This window comes from Larus michahellis, chromosome 6 (assembly GCF_964199755.1).
Source record: "Larus michahellis chromosome 6, bLarMic1.1, whole genome shotgun sequence".
Taxonomy (NCBI): domain Eukaryota; kingdom Metazoa; phylum Chordata; class Aves; order Charadriiformes; family Laridae; genus Larus; species Larus michahellis.
In genome coordinates this window covers 29,950,138-29,968,238 of record NC_133901.1, presented here as the reverse complement: position 1 = coordinate 29,968,238, position 18,101 = coordinate 29,950,138, and the positions used below count along the sequence as shown (strand labels likewise).

Sequence of the window (18,101 nt, the reverse complement as noted above, 5' to 3'; positions counted from 1 at the left end):
CTCGCAGCATGGGCAGGCACCAGCCTTGCTGCGAAACTCACTCTGCCGCAGCTTCTTGAGGACTAGCAGGACTGTGATGTTCGCTCCACTTCCTTTCAGCTGATGGCTCATCTCATAAAGACCCCAACTGCATGGACCCTGCAGAACACCTCACCCTCCTCGAGCACCCGCTGACGTTTGCTGTCTCCAGAATTGCCCTGAGTGGGCAATGAATGGGTTCCTCCTTCGCCCTGGCTGCCTGGCCTCCAGCAGGAGTGGAGGTCACCTCTTCCAGCTTCGGTCCTTCAGCTCAGGGCACCCCACAAAGGAGTGCCGGAACTGGGGGACCCGTCAAGGTTTGGTGCACGCGTGTTCTGCAATGCCGTGCTCATTTGTCCCATGCTCATTAAAGAAATAAATCAGTAGGCCTGGATTATTGCCTCAAATCCCCTCCCGGGAAAGAAGGATGGGAGCAGAAAGTTTGTAGTTTGGCAGAACACATGATTGCAAAGAGGATTATGTTTTGTGAAAAGCAATACATTCCTGCGCTGATAAAGGGGGGGATTAACTAGATCTGAAACTCGATGCAGCCGTCTGGAGACAAGCCTCCTGGACAGCAGCTCCCAGGCAAGACGTGCTGATGGACCCACCAGGCTCCAGTGCCGAGGCTCTCCCTTCTCCAGCTCCATCCATCACCGGGTGTGGTGATGCCAGTCATGGGGAGGACACTGCTGTCACTCGGTGCTGCTGCCAGGTTGCCTTGGTGGGAGCCAAAGGCGTGAGAGAGTTCAGAAAGGGATTAGATCAGTCCTGCAGGCTGGGTCCTCCGATCGTTTCTCAACGCAACAGTCTGGATGCAGCCTGCTGCTCAGGAAAGTATAAACGTGGGGGGCAGCCCCAGCCCTGTCCTCTTTGTTATGTTCCTCCTGGGCTCCCTCCTCTAAGCCTTCACCTTCCGGCAGCGCCGGTACTGGTGTGTGACGGCTGGGCACACCGTGCCAGGCACAGGTCTGTGGTCATAGAATCATGGAATCATAAATGGTTTGGGTGGGAAGGGACCTTAGAGATCATCTAGTTCCGACCCCCTGCCGTGGGCAGGGACACCTCCCACTAGACCAGGCTGCTCAAAGCCCCATCCAGCCTGGCCTTGAACACTTCCAGGGATGGGGCATCCACAACTTCTCTGGGCAACCTGGGACAGTGCCTCACCACCCTCACAGTAAAGAATTTCTTCCTAATATCTAACCTAAATCCACCCTCTTTCAGTTTAAAACCATTGCTCCTCATCCTATCGCTCCACTCCCTGATCAAGAGTCCCTCCCCATCTCTCCTGTAGCCCTTTTAGGGACTGGAAGGGGCTCTAAGGTCTCCCCGGAGCCTTCTCTTCTCCAGGCTGAACAACCCCAACTCTCTCAGCCTGTCCTCACAGCAGAGGGGCTCCAGCCTCTGATCATCTTCATGGCCTCCTCTGGACCTGTTCCAGCATGAAAGTGTCCTGCTGGAGGAAGGATAACTGCAGAAGAGCTCAGACTCGGGAGGTTCCCAAGGGTGATGCCAAAATGCAAGCCAGGGAAGGGTCATTCTGATTTATTTCTCCCCATGGCCTCTGTTGGCGGTGCCTCCTTGCCAGCTAGCAGAGGAGGTGCTGCATGCCCCGCTGTGCCAGCCACAACCTGCTCTGACAGATATAGGCTGCAGGTGTTTTCTGTTCCCTCTCGCGGTGTGCCTGACCATGTGCTGAGCAGTTCCCCATTTCTACACCTGCCAGGAAAAAGAGAAGAAAGCTGACATTCTACAAACTCAGATATTTTTGCACCGCAGACAGCGTTGGCAGTGAAATACCTTAAAATGAGAGTTCTTCAAATGCAACGTGGTTCCTGAGAGCAGTTGAGCCCCTTTTACCTTACATTGGCTGCAAGGTAGTAGGAGTTGGCTGACTACTGGCCACCACTGGCTGGTGCCACCTCCTTTGGGCTCGATGCCTGCCTTGTTCACGAAGCGGGTGATGCTGAGCCCAGGTGCTCAGGTTCCTTACCTCGGCCAAAAATTTCTGTGAGGAGAGGAGATAGCCAAAGCTGGGAAATGTCCAAGGAGGGAAGGGGAGGTAGGATTGGTGACTGCTGACTCCTGATCCCTCATCCCAGCAAGACGCGTGGTCTCCGTGTGCGTGGTTTTAACACAGTTCAAACCCATAAAAATCAAGAGCCACCACCACCCACCTGGAGATCTCGGGTTCCTGAAGACCGGGAGCATTAAACTCTGAAGCTGGCTGCAGCAGACAGTTGTTGGGGCCCTGCTGCACTGTGCTGTAGGTGTCTGCAGCATGCACTAAGCTCCTGCTGGCTTCCACCTGCTCTGCTCCTTGCCTGGCCCAGCTCCTGCCTGCAGTTCAGTGCAGGAGCCTCCATGCTTGTCCTGACACCTCGCTTTAGCCTGGCTTCCATCGGGGTGTTCCTCCTCATCGCTGCTTGGCCCTGGTAGTTTAGGAAATGTTTATCCCCGTTTCCTCTGAACTCTTGAGGGGCTCGTGAGTCCCCTGACTTGGACCCAAATGACTCCGCATTCCTTTGTGCAATACCCCATGATGTGACAGTGTCCCTCCTCCGGAATTAGTGTAGGAAGGAAAATAGAGTTTCACTTCTGTTTTGCAGCACGGCTGACCCTCGTGTGACCAGCTGTCCTACCCAAAATTTTGGGAAGGCAGTTAAGCAGAGCGAAAACAGGAGCCACAGAGATAAACAGGCTGGAAAGGATGTCCCGTGCTTTGTGAGCCCCTTATCGAAAACAACGTTGGGAGGTGACTTGAGCACTTTTATGGCAAGAAGTACTGGGACTAACATGGCTCTTCAATCTGGAAGGGATGGAAAAGCCAAGAACCAAGTGCTGGAGCGTGGTGCCAAGTCAGAGTTGCTGGGATGAGGCTGAGTGTTGGGGGAGATGCGATGGCCCATGGGGTGGGAGGTCGTCAAAGGGCTCCTATGGGCTGTGAGGCACCCCAGGCACCCCAGGGTGCAGGGCCAGGCAGACAACGGGCACCTGGGGACAAAAGAAAGGCTTGGATCTTCTGCCCTCTGTGTCAGCCGCTTCCTGTGCATCACAGACACAGTGAGAAGTGGCAGTGCCAGCTCCTGCCTTCCTGGGAGCAGATCTGAACGATGCATTGGCTGTGCTCCCTGCTCAACTCGTGGGCTGCACCGGGGTGCAATCAGGCATTGTAGGTCCCAGAAGGGAGCCGGGAAATCCAGGTTTTTGCAGCCTAGGAATCGTGCTGCAACCCCGCTCCATGTCGGGGCTGTCCAGCATGGCTTCCGGGAGAGCCTGCCGTCTCTGCTCCTGTCTCCCCCAGGCAGCAAGGCGATATCCAAGAATTTCACAACACCACGAGGATCCCCATCCTCTGGAAGACCTCGTGCTTTTGGGCTGTGCTGCTGCGTTTCTCAATTGCCCTGGCTGCAAGAGGGGCGAGGCAGTTGGATCTGCCCCTCGCAGGAGAAGCCATTGTGATGCCTTGGAAGAGGTCACCCCATCCTGCTCGCTCCTGGCAATCCAGGAGCACACGGCCGTGCTCGGGAGCTCTGGTTATTCTGTCACACTCCCAGCATTGTGCTGTGGTGCAGCCTGAGGAAGGAGGGGGATCCCAGCAATCCCAGCAAGCAGGGGCATCTGGGAGAGGATCTGCTGCCTCTTCTCCTGCAGCCAGGGGGCTGTGTAGGAGGCAAGAGGTGGGCGACACACAGCCAGGAAAAGGCGTTTGAGAGAGTGGAAACGTGGCAGGTAATGCTGAGAGCTGGCTGCAGCTCCGTCTTCCCTTCGAAATAACACCCATCTTTGCATCCTTCCTGGGGAAGCACCTGGGTCCAGCTTGGATCTCCGCATTGTCCGCAGCTGCCCTGGTGCTCCAGCCTGTCAGCTGGAGAGGAGACGGGAACGCTGAGCACCTGGGGCAGAGAGCGGTGCGGTCCCTTGTCCCTATGACCATGCAGACCAGGGGAACCCCATGGACCCCCTCCTCAGAGATGTCTGAGAGGGTTTTTTGGCCTCCCTGCAGTGAGGAGGCTCATCTCCCCCTGCCTCTCCCACCACAGAGCCCACAGGAGGAGGGAAGAGGACATGGTGGTGCTTGTTACCCCTGCTCTGCTTGCCCGGGGATGGCACGGAGGCCCAGCAGAGAGGCTCATGCTTGGACAGTCTGCCCTGGTGGGGTTAAAACAGGCTGTCTCTTCCAACGGGGGGCTTCTTTGCTTGCAAAGACTGGGTTTTGCTGGGAAACCCATTTTCGCTGGGAAACCCATTTTCCCCCAAAGCCCTGGGGACTCCTCTGTGCTCCTTGCACAACCCGAGCCTTCCTATAGAGAGGAAGGGGGGACAGTTATTCCCGCTCCATCGCTGCTCAGAGAATGCAGGGAAATGAGGCAATTAGCAAAGAGCCAGGCCTTAAGCGTTGTTTCCTGCCCATCGGTTATGTCTTTTGGCAAGGTGCTGGCCCTCCCCAGGTGCAGATGAGGGGGGAGAGCAGCAGCACGAGGACAAATCCTTGGCATGTGGGGGGCTGATACCGCTCCTGCCAACAGCCGGAGCCGGCAGAGATCTCGCAGGAGCTGTTGTTGACCCGGAGCCTTTGGCGGCGCGGGGTCAGGCCGGCAAAGCTCCTGCTATCTCCGTGGCTGCACGGCGGGGACCGCGCCGCTTGGCATTGCTCTGATAGCAACTCTGCCCAGTGAGCCCGGCTGCTTTTATCTGGGGGGTCAGGGCGGCTGTGGCTGCGGCAGGGGGGCTGCGGGGCTGGGGATGTCGGAGGAGTGTACAAACAAGCTCAGGATGCGAGGACAATGGCCAAGGACGGGCCTTTGAAAAGCAGGGGGAGGCAGCGTGGCCGCCCTGGGGCACATCAAAGGTCCCGTCTCGCCCCTGTGTTTGATGGCTGCCCGTGGACCTGGCCCCGGCATTGCGTCGGCACAAGGGGCCGAGGGTTGGAGCGGTGGGAAGCGGAAAGGGAAAAGACGGCAGCGGGGAGAGGGCCCATGCGGGAGCTGGGACGCAGCCCTGGGGTCTCTGCCTCCGGATCATGGGTTTCTCACGGGTTCCTCAGTCCCACTTTCTTTTGGCCCTCGCTGATCGGTGTCTGGAGCGCAGCACAGAGCCACTCTCTTTCCGCCTCCAGCGTACCTCCGGGCAGGCATTTCAGATCGTTTTTTTGCAAAGCGTGCAATTTCACAAGCACTTTTCTTGAATCAGCGATTGCCACAGCCAGGAGCTGTCGGGGTTTTTCCCTTCCAGACTCGGTGGTTTGAATCTTAGAAAGCCAGGGATGCCATCCACAAATTGTGGTGTTTCGCTGGAGAAGCCCATGTAGCCAGAAGAAAAATGACTGTTACCCCCCCCACCAGCAGCCTTGGAAAGCCGAGCCCTGAGCCATGTCTGGATGGAGCCAGGAAAGGATGTGAAGATAAGGTGAGAGGGGTCTGCTTTGTGCCCTGGGCATCCGCCTGCCCGACAGGGCTCTGCAGTATCCGTTATACCTCAGTCCTGCGAGAGTCCCTCTCTGCTCACTCCTATGCTCCCAAAAGGGCCCGGGAAGGGGCTGGAAAACCTGGGAAAGTTTTACCCCTGATTTTCTCTGCAATGCGTGCACATGCTACCACTTTTGGATAAAGGAGAGCCCCAGCCTGCTCGGCTGGAACCACTCTCTGTGATAAAGGGCACATGTCACTTTGGAGATTAGACCTGTCCACTGCTTTGTGTTTTTAGAAAGTGCATTTATTGACAAAAGAGCAGCCCGAAGGACAAAGGAAAAAGAAAAAACAAACACCACCGACCAACATAAAGAAGCAGCCAGCACCCTGTGCAGCGTTGCAAGCTCTGCAGGGAAAAAGTGTCCCCAAGAGGGGACTCGGATGGTGGTTCTGCTCTTGGGAAAGGGTTGAATCCTGCAGGCTCCAGCCTCAGGCACCCGGGAGCAGCAGGCTAAGCCAGTGCCTCCTCTGTGCGTTTTTGATTGCAGGGCTCTCCTGGCCTCGGTGGCTTTTCTGCTTTTCAAGCCATTGTCAGGGTAATTAAACGCTCCCAGGCAGGTGCCGGAGCCTTTTGCAACCCGAGATTTGGCTTTGTCTTGTCTGCCTGCTGGAAGCGCCTTGTTTTATGGCGGATTAATCCTTCCCAGCAATATCTGAAAGCAAAGAGGGCGCTTTAATTGGGGTGGGATTAGAATGGCTGGGCTGAGCAGGGGGAGCAGGAGCTTTCTCCCTACCTGCTAATTGCCCCTTATCTGTGCTGGTGGCAGCTGCGACACCTGCCCGCGGCTGCCTTCGTGCCAGCTTTGTGCCATGGGGGCCCAGGCGATGACGCCATGCACCTTGTAGGTTTATTTACAGAGCAGAGGGTGAGACGTGGTGCTCAAACCAGGGGAGCTTGGTCCGTCTCCAGGATCTACAGGGCTCGGGATGTTTTTGGGATGCTTTGGGCACTCAGGTGCTGGGGGGGGTGTGTCGTGCTTTTCCCTTGGGCTGTTGCAGGGTACCAGGGGCTGAGCTGAAATCCGTGGGCTGCAGTTTGTAGCCAGACCCTGCTCCCGGGCACAGGCAGGAAACGGGCACGGATGATTTAAACTTGAGCCTGGGGTGTCATTTTCCATGGAGCACATGAAGCATGTCAGTGTCTCAAGGGCAAATTTCCAAGGGAGAAGGGCTGTGACTCTCCCAGCTCTTGGAAACAAGAGATAAGCAGCCCCATGCCTCTGACAAATTGCTGACCTTCCCATCCCAGCTGCTCTGCCCTGCGACAGCCTGCAGCCCTGGGCAGGCACTGTCCCCCCATGTCCCCTTGCAAGGGACAGGGTGGCAAAGGCAAATGTCCGTGGTGGGCTACACAGAGGCACAATCTTGCCTCTCCCCCCTTGTTTTGGCAGGCGTCCTTTGGGATGCACACACAGCAGGGCCGGGCCCCTACTCGGTGGGAAAAGCTGACTTTTACCCTAGGGGGAAATAAAATGTCAGTTTGTATTTTTGTCTCGATGTGGCCTGAAAGTGGAAGAAAAAACCTCTTTGGTCAAGCCAATAGAAACAAGCTCTCCTGCTCCCTTCCCCAGGGAAGAGCGGGCTGCTATTTGTGCTTACCTCCTGTCTTTTAGTCACCCTTGGCTCAAAAAGGAGTGGTCAGCAGGGACCGTTTCCAGCCTCAGCCTCCCCTTTAGCTCTGCTTGGCTCAGTCTGTCCACAAGACGTGCCCTGGGGGCTGCTGAGCCCGCTGTGCCCCTGCAAGCACCCTCCCTGGCTCCCACCTCAGCCGGATGCCGCCGTGGGTTTTGTTGGGTGCGATTACTCCTCCCTGGAGAAAGCGCCTTTCTTTTGCCTGTGCACGTCCCAGCGGCTTTTATGGCTCCCTCCAGATGTGAATTCGGTTTTATTTATTACCCTGTGATGCAAAAGGGGCAAAGGTGCCTGTGACCGTGCACACCTCTCCGGAGCAACTGGTGCTGCCCCAGCCCTCCCTCCTCTCCTCCTCCTCCTCCTCGCCCTTGGAGCCTGGGGGTGAAATGCCTTGTCCCTTTGCTTTATCCCTGGGCATGGGCCTGGGGGAAGAGGTGAGAAGCAGGAGAGAGCCTTGGCTGGGGCTGAGCGTTGCTTTGCTGTCAGGCGAGCTATAGCCGGCGATGCTGGACGCCTCCATCCTTTTCCTCGACTCCCCGCACCCAGTAGGGTGCCGTGCTCGTGGACGCCGGCCAGGTGGACCAAACCACACGCACCCACACATCCGTGTCTCAACTATGGGCACACACACGTAAGTCCACATGTATGCCCCACACCCGACACGGGCCCCCAGGTGTGTGCCCACACCTCTCCGGGCATGTCCACCCCCTCCCGCCCCTCCGCCCCGCTTGCCTGCCGAAGCAAGAGGGAGCGTGCAGCGGGGCAGGAGCGCTGGCCCGGCACCCTGGCGTGGATCCGGCACTGGCGGAGGCAACAGGAGCGGAAGGGAGGTGTTTTTCTTGGTTCCCACTGAACCGCGCTTGGGATGCTTTCCACCTCCCACCTGCGACGGGAGGCAGCATCACTCGGGGACAGCCTTGCCCTGCTGAAGAAGAGCCACCGAGGGGATGAAGGGTTTCCCCCGGCAAGCGGGACTGCTCCCCATGCCCGACCCACGGCCACTGCAGGTGTCCCCGTGGGGTGGCCGACGCTGGCGGGTGGGTGTCATGGAGCCAGGAGGGCTCGGGGCCACCGGGGAGCAGCACCCCCCGCTTCCACAAACATACCGCGTCTCTGCTGCCTCTCTGGGAAAATATTTGTCGATTTGAGGCAGGGCTTTTTAAAAGCCTCAGCATTTTCACCTGTGAACTTCTTGCAGGAGACAGACGGGTATGAAAACAAAACTCCCAACCAAAGCAAATACCTGCGGCCCACGCCGAGTGTGTTTTTACCTCGTCATCCTCAAAAAGCACACATGTGCAGCGGAGCGCGGTATTTTAGGTGGCTGTGGCAGAAAGAAAGCCCCTCTGTTTTTCAAACAAGGTGCCTTTTCACTTGGAGGTTGGCGGCGGCTCTAGGAAACCGGCGTCGTTGCACCGGGCCGCCTGCTGGAAAGGCAGACGTTGCCTTATGGCCGCAGAACGCTTCTTTGCATCCGAAGCCTCTCGGAGCCGGGAGGAAGCGTCGCCCGAGGGTGTCGACTGTGGTATTTCCGCAGGATCCCCCCAGCCGCGTTGAGGACCGCCGGCCGTTTGTTCGTCCCCTTTGAAGGAGACAAAGCCCCCCACCATGCTGAGCCCCGCGGCTCGGTCGCTTCCGCTCCGGCTGAGTGTGACACCGACGGACGTGGGGCTGCCGGGAGGAAAAGCACACAGAAAAGGAGACTGAGGAGCTCTTCCTCTCTTGAGGGCACACCCAGCCCACCTCACTGCGATATATATGCTACATAAGATCCTATACTGTATATACGTCATATACATATGTCATATACGTATATATATGTGTGTGTTTGTATAGGTGTGTATGGCTTTTCCGTTAAAAACAACAACAACAACAGCAAAATATATGTATATATGGTCAAGAAGACTCAGCAGTTTCAGGAAAAGGCATTTTGCTGACATGAATTGCAGCGTCAGGCTGCTGAGCGCCCACTGAGCGAGTTCCCCGGGGGGTCACCCCTCCATGACGCCTCCACTTGTGCCAACGTCCCACCTCCCTCCTCAGCTGGCCCTGGGGCACAGGAGCCTGTTCAGGGTGGCAGCATCCATGGTGGCACCCAGAGCTGCCCAGGAGGGTGTCACCAGGGCTGTCACAGGAGCCGGCCCCACGGCTGTGAGCTGGGGCTGGTGGGGAGCGGGGTACAGGGGGGGAATTTTGCTCACGCACCCTCTGCACTGCTTCTGCCTCTCGAGAAGGCGAGGGAGGGGAGGACGAGAAGTGCCGGGGGTGGCTTTTCCGTGAAGCAGCGTGCTCCTCTGGTTAGCGAAAATCCCCAGCCTCCCTTGCACTCGCGCCCGGGAGGGGGAACTGGTGACACAGCCCTGTCTGGGGGTGACACCCTCAGCGTGCTGCACGCCTACAGTCCCGCCATCGCTGCCCCACGGCCACTCCACTGGTGTGTGCCACCCGCCGTGGAGGGCCTGCGGAGGGGGTCGCCTGGTGTGTCTGGTGGGAATGATTCTTACCCCCTCATGCTGGGAGAAGGGGGATTTTTCCCTGCCCCGGGACCCCGCTGAGCCCCTCTGAGGCCGGCGTTTCTCCCCGTGACATTGAGGCAGCTGACAGCGTGTCCCCATCTGAAATGTCAGCTTGGTCTATAAATAATATCTGGCATGAGTCTCCCTGGACATTGGAGCAATGAGAGACTGAGCCCTCTCTGCCTTCATGCTGCCGGGGCTTTTACCCCATTTTACAGATGGGGAAACTGAGGCACGGTGGTATTCTTGCCCCTGCCTCGCCACGAGCCCGTGTTGCAGCCCTGTGAGTTTGCAGGGCACTGGGAGGTATTTTGCATTGGCAGAGGGCCTGCTCCCCACCGGGAAGGGGAGGATTTGAGGGGGGGTATTGCTCTGCCAAGGGGTCCGCACCTTGTGCCACCCTCGCTGTGCTTTCGGGGGAGCCAGGGAGCCTTCCCCTGCCCAGAGAAGGGGACCCGTGGGGGCCCAGTGTCTCACACCCCTGCAGTAGCCCCCCTGCCCTCCTCGCTCGCTGCACCCTCCCGGCCGTATCTCCCGGGGACGGTGGCTCCCACCCCGCTGGCTGCCTCCTGGCACAATCGTTGGGGACCACACGGGCCTTATCTGTCGGCCAGCTGTGGGCAGGGCTCCCCAACATCCCTATCAGCAGGGTGGCTACAGACCTGGGGCCGAGGGGAGCCAGCCCCATCCCTGCTGCGCTGGGGCCAGGTCTGGGGACATTCCCGTGGCCCCATGCAGCCATCCCAGGGGGACGCTGGAGGGTCCCGGGACCCCTCTCCCATCCTGGTGACGAGCGTGATGCTGCTGGGTTTGCAGGGGTCCAGGCAAGGCCATCACACTGGGCTTGCTGTGGGGCGTGTGAAGGCGGATGGTGGCAGCAGCCTCTTGTGACTGTCACCAGGATCTGTTCCCCCCATCCACTTCCATCAAACTCTCAGCAGTGGTTTCCTTGCTGGGGCAAAGCTTGCGGGGGCCGGGGCAGGGGACAGACGGGGCCAGCACCCTGGGAAAGGCTTTCCTATCCCTTTCACAAGTTCCACATTTTATTTGTTTCTCTTGAGTCGCCCCCACCCTCCTGCTTCCCACGGCTCGGCAGGGTGCTGCCGGGACGTTGGTGGGTTGGGGACACCAGCTCTCCCGTAAAGCCTGGGGTGGGGGGGTACCAGGGTCATCTGTGGTCATGCAGAGAGTGGGTATCCCTATGGTGAGGTGCTCCTGGAGTGTGGTTTCCCCCAGAGGTGGGTGCCAGGCATCCCCCCGCACCACGGGGTCCCATTGCTCTCGGGGAGCTGGTCCTGCCTGGCATGGGGACTGGGCGGAGCTAGGGATGTCCCTTGGGAGAGGGAGCGTCCTGGCCACTCCGTCCTGCTGAGCAGAGTCTGTCCCTCTCTGTCCTGGGATGGCAGTGACCACGGATCACCAGAAGCTTGGAGTGAAGGTCTTTATTATCCGCTTGTCCAGTTGGACCACAGCCTGAGCTGGGCGAGAGGGTTTCACTCCTCAGCGTCCTCGCTGTCGACCATGGCTCCAGGCTCTGGGTGGGAGAGAAGAGTGTGAGGAGGAACACATTTTGGCCTCCTACTGGCTCCTACCAGGGCTTTGAATCAGGATTTTCCTTCCCCGCCATGTCCTGGCCATGGGGAAGCTGGTGATGGTCGGTTGGGAGCCCACCATGCCTGCCGGGATCGGCCCCTCCGGCCATAACCGCAGAGAATTAGAGACGGGTGGAAAACTGTCTAAAAACCTGTGCAAATATTTGCATTTCAAGTGCTTTTCCAAGTATCGGGGAATGCTGACAAAGCAGCAGCGTGGGCAATGCAGGCATGCTGAGAGGGTCTGCTTGGCTTTTTTTGAGGGGCAGGATTTCAATGGTCAAACAGTTTTGTTTAAAATAAAAAAGCTAACCAAGCAAACGGGGAGATTTGCCCTTAATACTGTTGGCCCCTCTGCCAGGTCCTCAGGGCAAAATGACCACCCCGATGCTGAGGGGGCCATGAGCCTTCAAACCACCCCCATGCCCTAGGTGCCATGGCTCCTGTCTCGGTGCTCCACTCTCCTCTCCTGAAGGGGTTTTGGTCAGGAAAGGGGCTCCCCGTGCCCAGTGCTGCTCTGCCTTGCAGCATCCCAGGGGTCTGGGACTGAGGTCAAGCTGGTGGGGCTTGGCAGGAGCCTTGCGTGGCCCCTCTGTCCTGCCCATGCCAGGGGATGCTCACCTGCCCTTGGGTCCTGCCTGTCCTGCCAGCTTTTGGCCATGGTAGCAGCCTGTGTGGAGAAGGGTGACCCGGGGAGAAGGGTGGCCATAGACCCCGGTGGGGTCCATGCTCACCCCAAGCGTGGACAGGGGCTGGAACAAGGGGAGAAGTTGGGGGTACCCCGGGCTGCCCCATCCCGATGCATTTCCCTTCTCCACACTCATCTCCGCCAGGTCCCAGGGCAGGTCGGAGCAAGCAAGTCGCAGGCACGTCCTGTCCTGCTGGCGCAGGGAGGGCTCAGGGCCGTGGGCTGCAGCGGGGAGAGCCTTACGTGCCACTGTGGGGCAGCTCTGGGGTGGTGACAGCCAGCCCCACGGCAGGATGGTGCGACGGAATTGTCCTGGCCCCACATGGGGTGGGCTTGGGCACGGTGATGGGGCTGGGGGCTTGGTGCAGGTGGAGGTAGGTCAGTGCTGTTGGGTGTCACCAGTGCTTCTGGCACCGGGAGGGGAGTGTGTGCAGCGATGGAGCCTCCCCATGCACGTGTGTGCCATGCATGGTGGGACCAACTCATGCAGAGCATCGATACGTGGGGTTGCCCCCCTGATCTGTGTTTGGGGTCCAGCCATGTCCTACATCCCCCTCCCAGGCTGGTGAGATGCTCCATGCCCTGCAGCCGTACCTGGCACCATGGGGCGTGCTGTGCTTGGGGGGCGTAGGGGATCCAGGGCTCAATCAGGCTCAGGCAGATGATGGCGAAGAGGGTCATCATGATGCTGGAGCAGTGAGTCAAGGACAAACAGACACAGGTGGGCAGCAGTGGGCACCTATGGGTGGTGCTAGCCCCGGGGCTACACGCGGGCAGGGGAATAGGCTTGTGCCTGTGACAGCCTGGGTGGTGCAGCACGTGTGCGTGCCAGGGCAGAGCTCTGCCTCCCCGGGTTAAGGATACGTGCACATCAACACTATGGCGACGGACCACAGGGGGATGATCACCAGGTAGATTAAGCAGGACAGCAGGACTGCCGTGACACAGCCCACAGCGACCATCACGAAGAGGCAGACGCAGCAGATGTTGTAGGAGCTGACACTTTTCTTCGTCCGTAGGCGATGCTGGTGAAACTGGTGTGGCACAGGGGTGCTGAGCGGGGAGCCCCCCGTGGGTCCCATGCACCCCATGGGGCTGCCCTCTGCCCAGTGCCACACGCAGGGGGCGTGTGTGCAGGGGGGGTGTGTGTTCTCGTGCAAGGCGGGGGTGAGCGTGTCGGTGGGTGCATGGGGTGTCTGAGCGCGCAGGGGTGGGTGTGCAGCATGCGGGACGTATGGACAGGGGTAGATGGTGCAACTGGGAGGGCCGTGTGGGCACAACGTATAGGGCTGGGTGTAGGGTATGGGGTGTCGGGGCTGCAGGGAGCAAAGCTGGGTGTGCAAGGTGTGATGTATAGGGATGGGGGCATATGGGGCACAGCATGTAGGCCTGAGCATGCAAGCTACAGGTGGGGTTTACAGGGTGCAGTGTGCCAGGTTAGGTGCGAGGGTGCAGTATATAGGGCAGGACAGGGTGGGCTATAGAGTGTGTAGGGACAGAGGTTCAGGGCTTGGTTAATGGGGCTGATGGGGTGGGCAGCACCTCGGACACATGAAGAACCCCCCTGGCTCCCAGGGTGCCCCATGTCCCTCACCTCCACGGGGCAGACGCAGTGGGGGCAGTGGAGGATGTGTGGCCAGCTGTGACGGTGGCAGCCTCTCCGGCAGCACCGTCTCGCTGTACTGCAGAGCCCCTGCTTCAGCCTGTCCTCCCAGGCCACCGCTGCAGGAGACACATGGGGAGACTGTGTCCCCACCAAGGCCCCTGGGGCCACCCCACCCCAGAGCAGCCCCTGATCCCCTGTGACCCCAGCTAGCTGGAGGAGCCCCAGGCTGACTAAGCTGAGAGGGACCAAGCTGGTCCAGGAGGAAGAGGATGGTGGTGGAGCTGGGGACCAGCAGGACGACATGCAGAGCAAGGGCATGGGGAGGACAGGGCTGGGGCTGCAGTGGGAGAGGCGGAGAGCGATCAGAGCGCCTTGGGGTGCTCAGCCCCAGGGGCCGCTGGAGCCGGGAGGTGTTGATGGGGAGAGGACGCAGATCCAGACCATCTGAGCTGATGCCTGGCTCTAGTCTCGAGGACACTGGTGTGAAAGAGCAGCTCTGCCACCCCACGGCCCCGGGATGGGGCTTGGGCTGTGGCTATGGGGTGACTTACAGGAAGGAGACCAGGGAGCAGGTAGATGAGGCTGCTGAAGTGCAGGGGGATGAGCAGCTCCGTGGTGGGCTGGGCAGCCACAGGGCCCCCGCCCCAGGATAGGCAGCATCCTGCTCCCATGGCAGCCACAGCGCAACAAATCCCCCCATTCCATTCCCGTGGCAACCACAGCATCCCCATCCTCCTCGCACCCCCCATCCCATTCCCATGGCAACTGCAGCATCCCCCCGCCCTGTATCCCATTCCCATGACAACTGCAGCATCCCGCTCCCACGGCAGGATGCTGGCGACCCTTTTGGGGTGCTGGTGCCACTCTGGCTTCACCGGGAGCCCGCTGCCAGGGGGCTTGAAGGTCCCTGGGGACCCAGTACAAACCAGCGCTCATTTTCCTTGGGGTGCTGGGAGGACACCAGGAGCCATGGGCACCCCTGGGACCCATGAGTATGCTGGGATCCATCTAGGGCAAGGATACACTGCTCACCATGACTAATGCCCCAACTCCCCACTTGGTGTGCCCCCCCCCGAAAGCCTGCCGTCCCCCTCTCCATGCCCAGGCTCTGCTTCTGTCCCAAGATGCCGTGGCGCTGAGCGCTGGGCCCTCTAGTGTTGTGGGAGCCACTCTCAGCAGGGCTCAGCCTCGGGCTCCTGGGACCTGAGCCCTTGCAAACTCCTCACACAGCCCACAGAGCCCCGCAGGGTCTGGCAGGCTTCCCACGGCATCACCTCCCACCTGGCCACCGCTGCTGTGGGGGACACAAGGACGAGTCCTGGACCCTGCATGGCACCACGGGGATGCCCTGGCACCGCAAGCCCATCTCTGTGCTGCCCGAGGGGGTGCGTAGGCAGCGTCACCCCAGCACAGGTGCCCTGCTCCCCATGCTTTGGGGACGCGCAGGCGCAGCGGCACGGGTGACAACCACCTTCCCCGGCACCCCGGGGTCGATAACCGGGCGGCCGAGGGGGCACGCCAATGGGCGCCAGCAGCGGCGGGAATGGGAGGGGAGTGCTGGAGGCTGCTGGTTAAACTGGAACAAGGCGTGGCGGCCTGCCGCGGTCCCTGCCCTGGGGACTCTGACCCCGCGGGCCGGCGAGGGGACACGAGGCAGGCTGTGCCGAGCAGCCCCACAGCCGCTGGGACGGAGCCGGGGAGGAGCAGAGCAGGATGGACCCCACCATGGAGCTGGCAGAAGACCCCAGGTGGGTGTCAGGGAGCCCCGTGCCAGGCAAATCCAATTTTTTGGAGCAGGATTTTGGGTTATTCCCTCTGTAAAGGAAGGGAGGTGCCTGGGGGTGAGCTGAGCCGGCCAGGGGACACCAGGGACCCTGCAGGGCTGGGTGTCCCCGTGTCCCTGCTGGGCCTGTGCAGCGCTCCCCTTCTTCTCCGCAGGTTCCCCCGCCCGTTGGTGGAGATGCTGATCAGGAACTTCAGCGTGCCAGCAGCCTGCTTCTCCCTGCCACCCACCTCCCAGCAGCTGCTGCAGCGTAAGCAGGGGGACCGGGTGGGGGGACCCTCCTCTTGCCGCTGGTGGGAGCAAGACAGGGATGAAGGAGGGAGGGTGGCGGCAGTGGGGGCAGGCAGGGAGCAGCCCCAAGGAAGGGGGAGGCAGTGCAGCGCTGCCGGGGTCTCAGCCTCCTACCCCATAGTCCTGCCTGCAGGGATAGGGGTGGCCCAGGTAGTGCCAGCACCAGCACAGGTGACATGGGACATGGGAGCAGCAGGGCAGCAGCACCAGCTCTGGCATGGCCAGAAGTGCTGAGGATGTGGCAAGGGGCTTCCCAAACCTGTGGAGTGGTGGGTCAGGTGGCAGCTCCATGCCGTGGTGGCCCCAGGAGGAACAAGACAGGATGAAGCCAGCTTCTCATCCCTCCACGGCAGACCTGGACGTGGCCCAACTCACCATTATGGGTCTCGCCACCATCATGACGCTGCTGTCGGTCGCGATCTTCGTGGAAGAGGCTTTGTACCTCACCCGCAAGATCCGCTGCCCCATCAAGATGAAGACCCTCTGTTGGAGCAGCTCAGCCCCAACGGTGAGTTGGGGCCTGGGGGTGGTGGGGGGCATCACCCAAGGGGGCCAGGGCCACCCAAGGGGTGCCAAGCCATGGCGGGGGCCGGAGCAGCAGTGTGCCAAGCTTGCATCTCCCCCAGGTTGTGTGTGTGGTCAGCTGCTTCGGGCTGTGGTTCCCGCGCGCCATGATGGTGGTGGAGATGGCTACCACGGCGTGAGTATTGACTACACCAGGGCAGGAGCAACAGGGAGCCCATGGGGCCTGACCTGCCTTGACTTACCTTCCTCCTCCTCCTCTTCCTCCTCCTGCCCAGGTACTTCTCCATCTGCTTCTACCTCATGATGCTGGTCATGGTGGAGGGCTTCGGGGGGAAAGAGGCGGTGCTCAGCGCCCTGAAGGACGTGCCCATGGTGGTCAGCACTGGGCCCTGCTGCTGCTGCTGCCCCTGCCTGCCTCGAATCACCATGAGCAGGTGAGGGAGAGCTGGGGGAACCCCCTGCCCCTGGGGAGGGCTTTCACCCCCTGCTTCTGCTGAGGTGGAAGAAAAGTCCCTGGGCAGGGGCTCGGGGACCTTAGGGTGCTACCAGTCTCTCTCGCTGTGCCAGGAGAAAGCTTCAACTGATGCTACTGGGGACTTTCCAGTATGCCTTCTGCAGGGTGTTTGCCGTCTTCCTGGGGCTGGTCCTGTTCACCGATGGGAACTACAACCCTGCTGACGTGAGTGCCAGGGCACAGGGATGGGCAGGGTGATGTCCCAGATGAGGAAGCTCCACCAGCCTTCACCTTGTCCAGCAGCTTTATGAGCCCAGGCCTGTTTTCTGCATGTGTCCCCCCCCAGATCTCGGCTCAGAGTGTGGCCCTCTGGATCAACACCGTGGTCGGTGCCTCCACCCTCTTCGGGCTGTGGGCCCTGGGCATCCTTTTCCGGCAGGCCCGTCTGCACTTGACGGAGCAGAACATCAAGGTCAAGTTCTCCTGCTTCCAGGTGAGCCCCTTGTCCTGCCTGCCTCCCCCCTGGGTGAGGGACTCCTCACACATGAATGAGGAGGAGACAGTGGGGCAGGAGCCGTTGGTGGGTGAGAGCCAGGTCCGGCTGCAGAAGACCAGGGAAGGCGAAGGGCAGGAGCCTGGTAGTGGCATGGCGCCCACTACCTCGGGTGTTGGTGGTTGCAGATCCTCCTTCTCCTGACGGCACTGCAGCCTGCCATCTTCAGCATCCTGGCCAACAATGGCAGCATCGCCTGCTCACCGCCCTTCTCCTCCAAGGCCAGGTCGCAACGTAAGTCGGGAGATATGGAAGCGGCATTGCCTGCTCCCGGCTGACGCCCTCCGGCGTGGAGCGGGGCACAGGGAACGGCCACGGCTGATGAAGGCAGCTCCCAATGACCCTTTACCTCTTCCAGAGATGAACGTGCAGCTGTTGATCCCACAAACCTTCATTTTGGTGGTGGTGACCCGCATGTACTACCGCAAGCAGGATGACAAGCCAGGCTACCAGCCCGTCAGCTTCGCACCCACAGGCACTGAGGTCAAGGCGTGAGCAGGGGGGAGCAAAGTGGGCGCTGAGGGGCAGAGCGATGCCAGGGGGCCGGTCTGCCCTGTACAACCATCTCCTCCTCCTCTGGCCCTGGGGAGCTGCCGGCAGCAGAGGAGGCAGAGGGGGAATGGGCATCTTGGCGTGGGGTGAAAGGGTCTGAAACCTGAAGGCCACAAGCCAAAGGGATCTGTGAAGCCAACTCCAGCACGGAGGGGCTCTTGTCTGGCACTGAATAAAGATAAATTTGTACCCGAGTCTTGTGTTGATGACCAAACCTGGATCACCTCCTGTCCAGGCTGGGTGGGAGATCACTCCACACAGGGGGAGGAAGACAGAGCTCAGACCAGCACAGCCACGGCATGGGGCTGTCACAGGGTGCCCAACACCCAGCCGTGACACTGACCTCTGGGTGCTGCTGGCTGGGGTCCGACGGCCACGGCAATGCCAGGGCAGCAGCGTTTTCTCCTGAGACCTCTG

The 18,101-nt window shown here is 60.2% G+C and overlaps 1 protein-coding gene across 2 annotated transcripts; it reads left to right on the top strand.

The window, feature by feature from the left end:
• The first annotated feature begins 15,168 nt into the window (after positions 1 to 15,168).
• SLC51A (solute carrier family 51 member A) lies at positions 15,169 to 17,878 on the top strand. Of its 2 annotated transcripts, XM_074591490.1 has the most exons (9): positions 15,169 to 15,274; positions 15,465 to 15,559; positions 15,954 to 16,108; positions 16,227 to 16,300; positions 16,401 to 16,559; positions 16,693 to 16,804; positions 16,926 to 17,072; positions 17,261 to 17,366; positions 17,491 to 17,878. In XM_074591490.1, the coding sequence occupies exons 1-9, from the start codon at positions 15,240 to 15,242 to the stop codon at positions 17,625 to 17,627; spliced, it is 1,020 nt and encodes a 339-aa protein (XP_074447591.1). In that variant the 5' UTR covers positions 15,169 to 15,239; the 3' UTR covers positions 17,628 to 17,878. The 2 variants fall into 2 exon arrangements, with proteins under 2 accessions (XP_074447591.1, XP_074447592.1); XM_074591491.1 differs by lacking the exons at positions 15,169 to 15,274; positions 15,465 to 15,559 and having other exon boundaries at positions 15,602 to 16,108.
• The last annotated feature ends 223 nt before the right edge of the window (positions 17,879 to 18,101 follow it).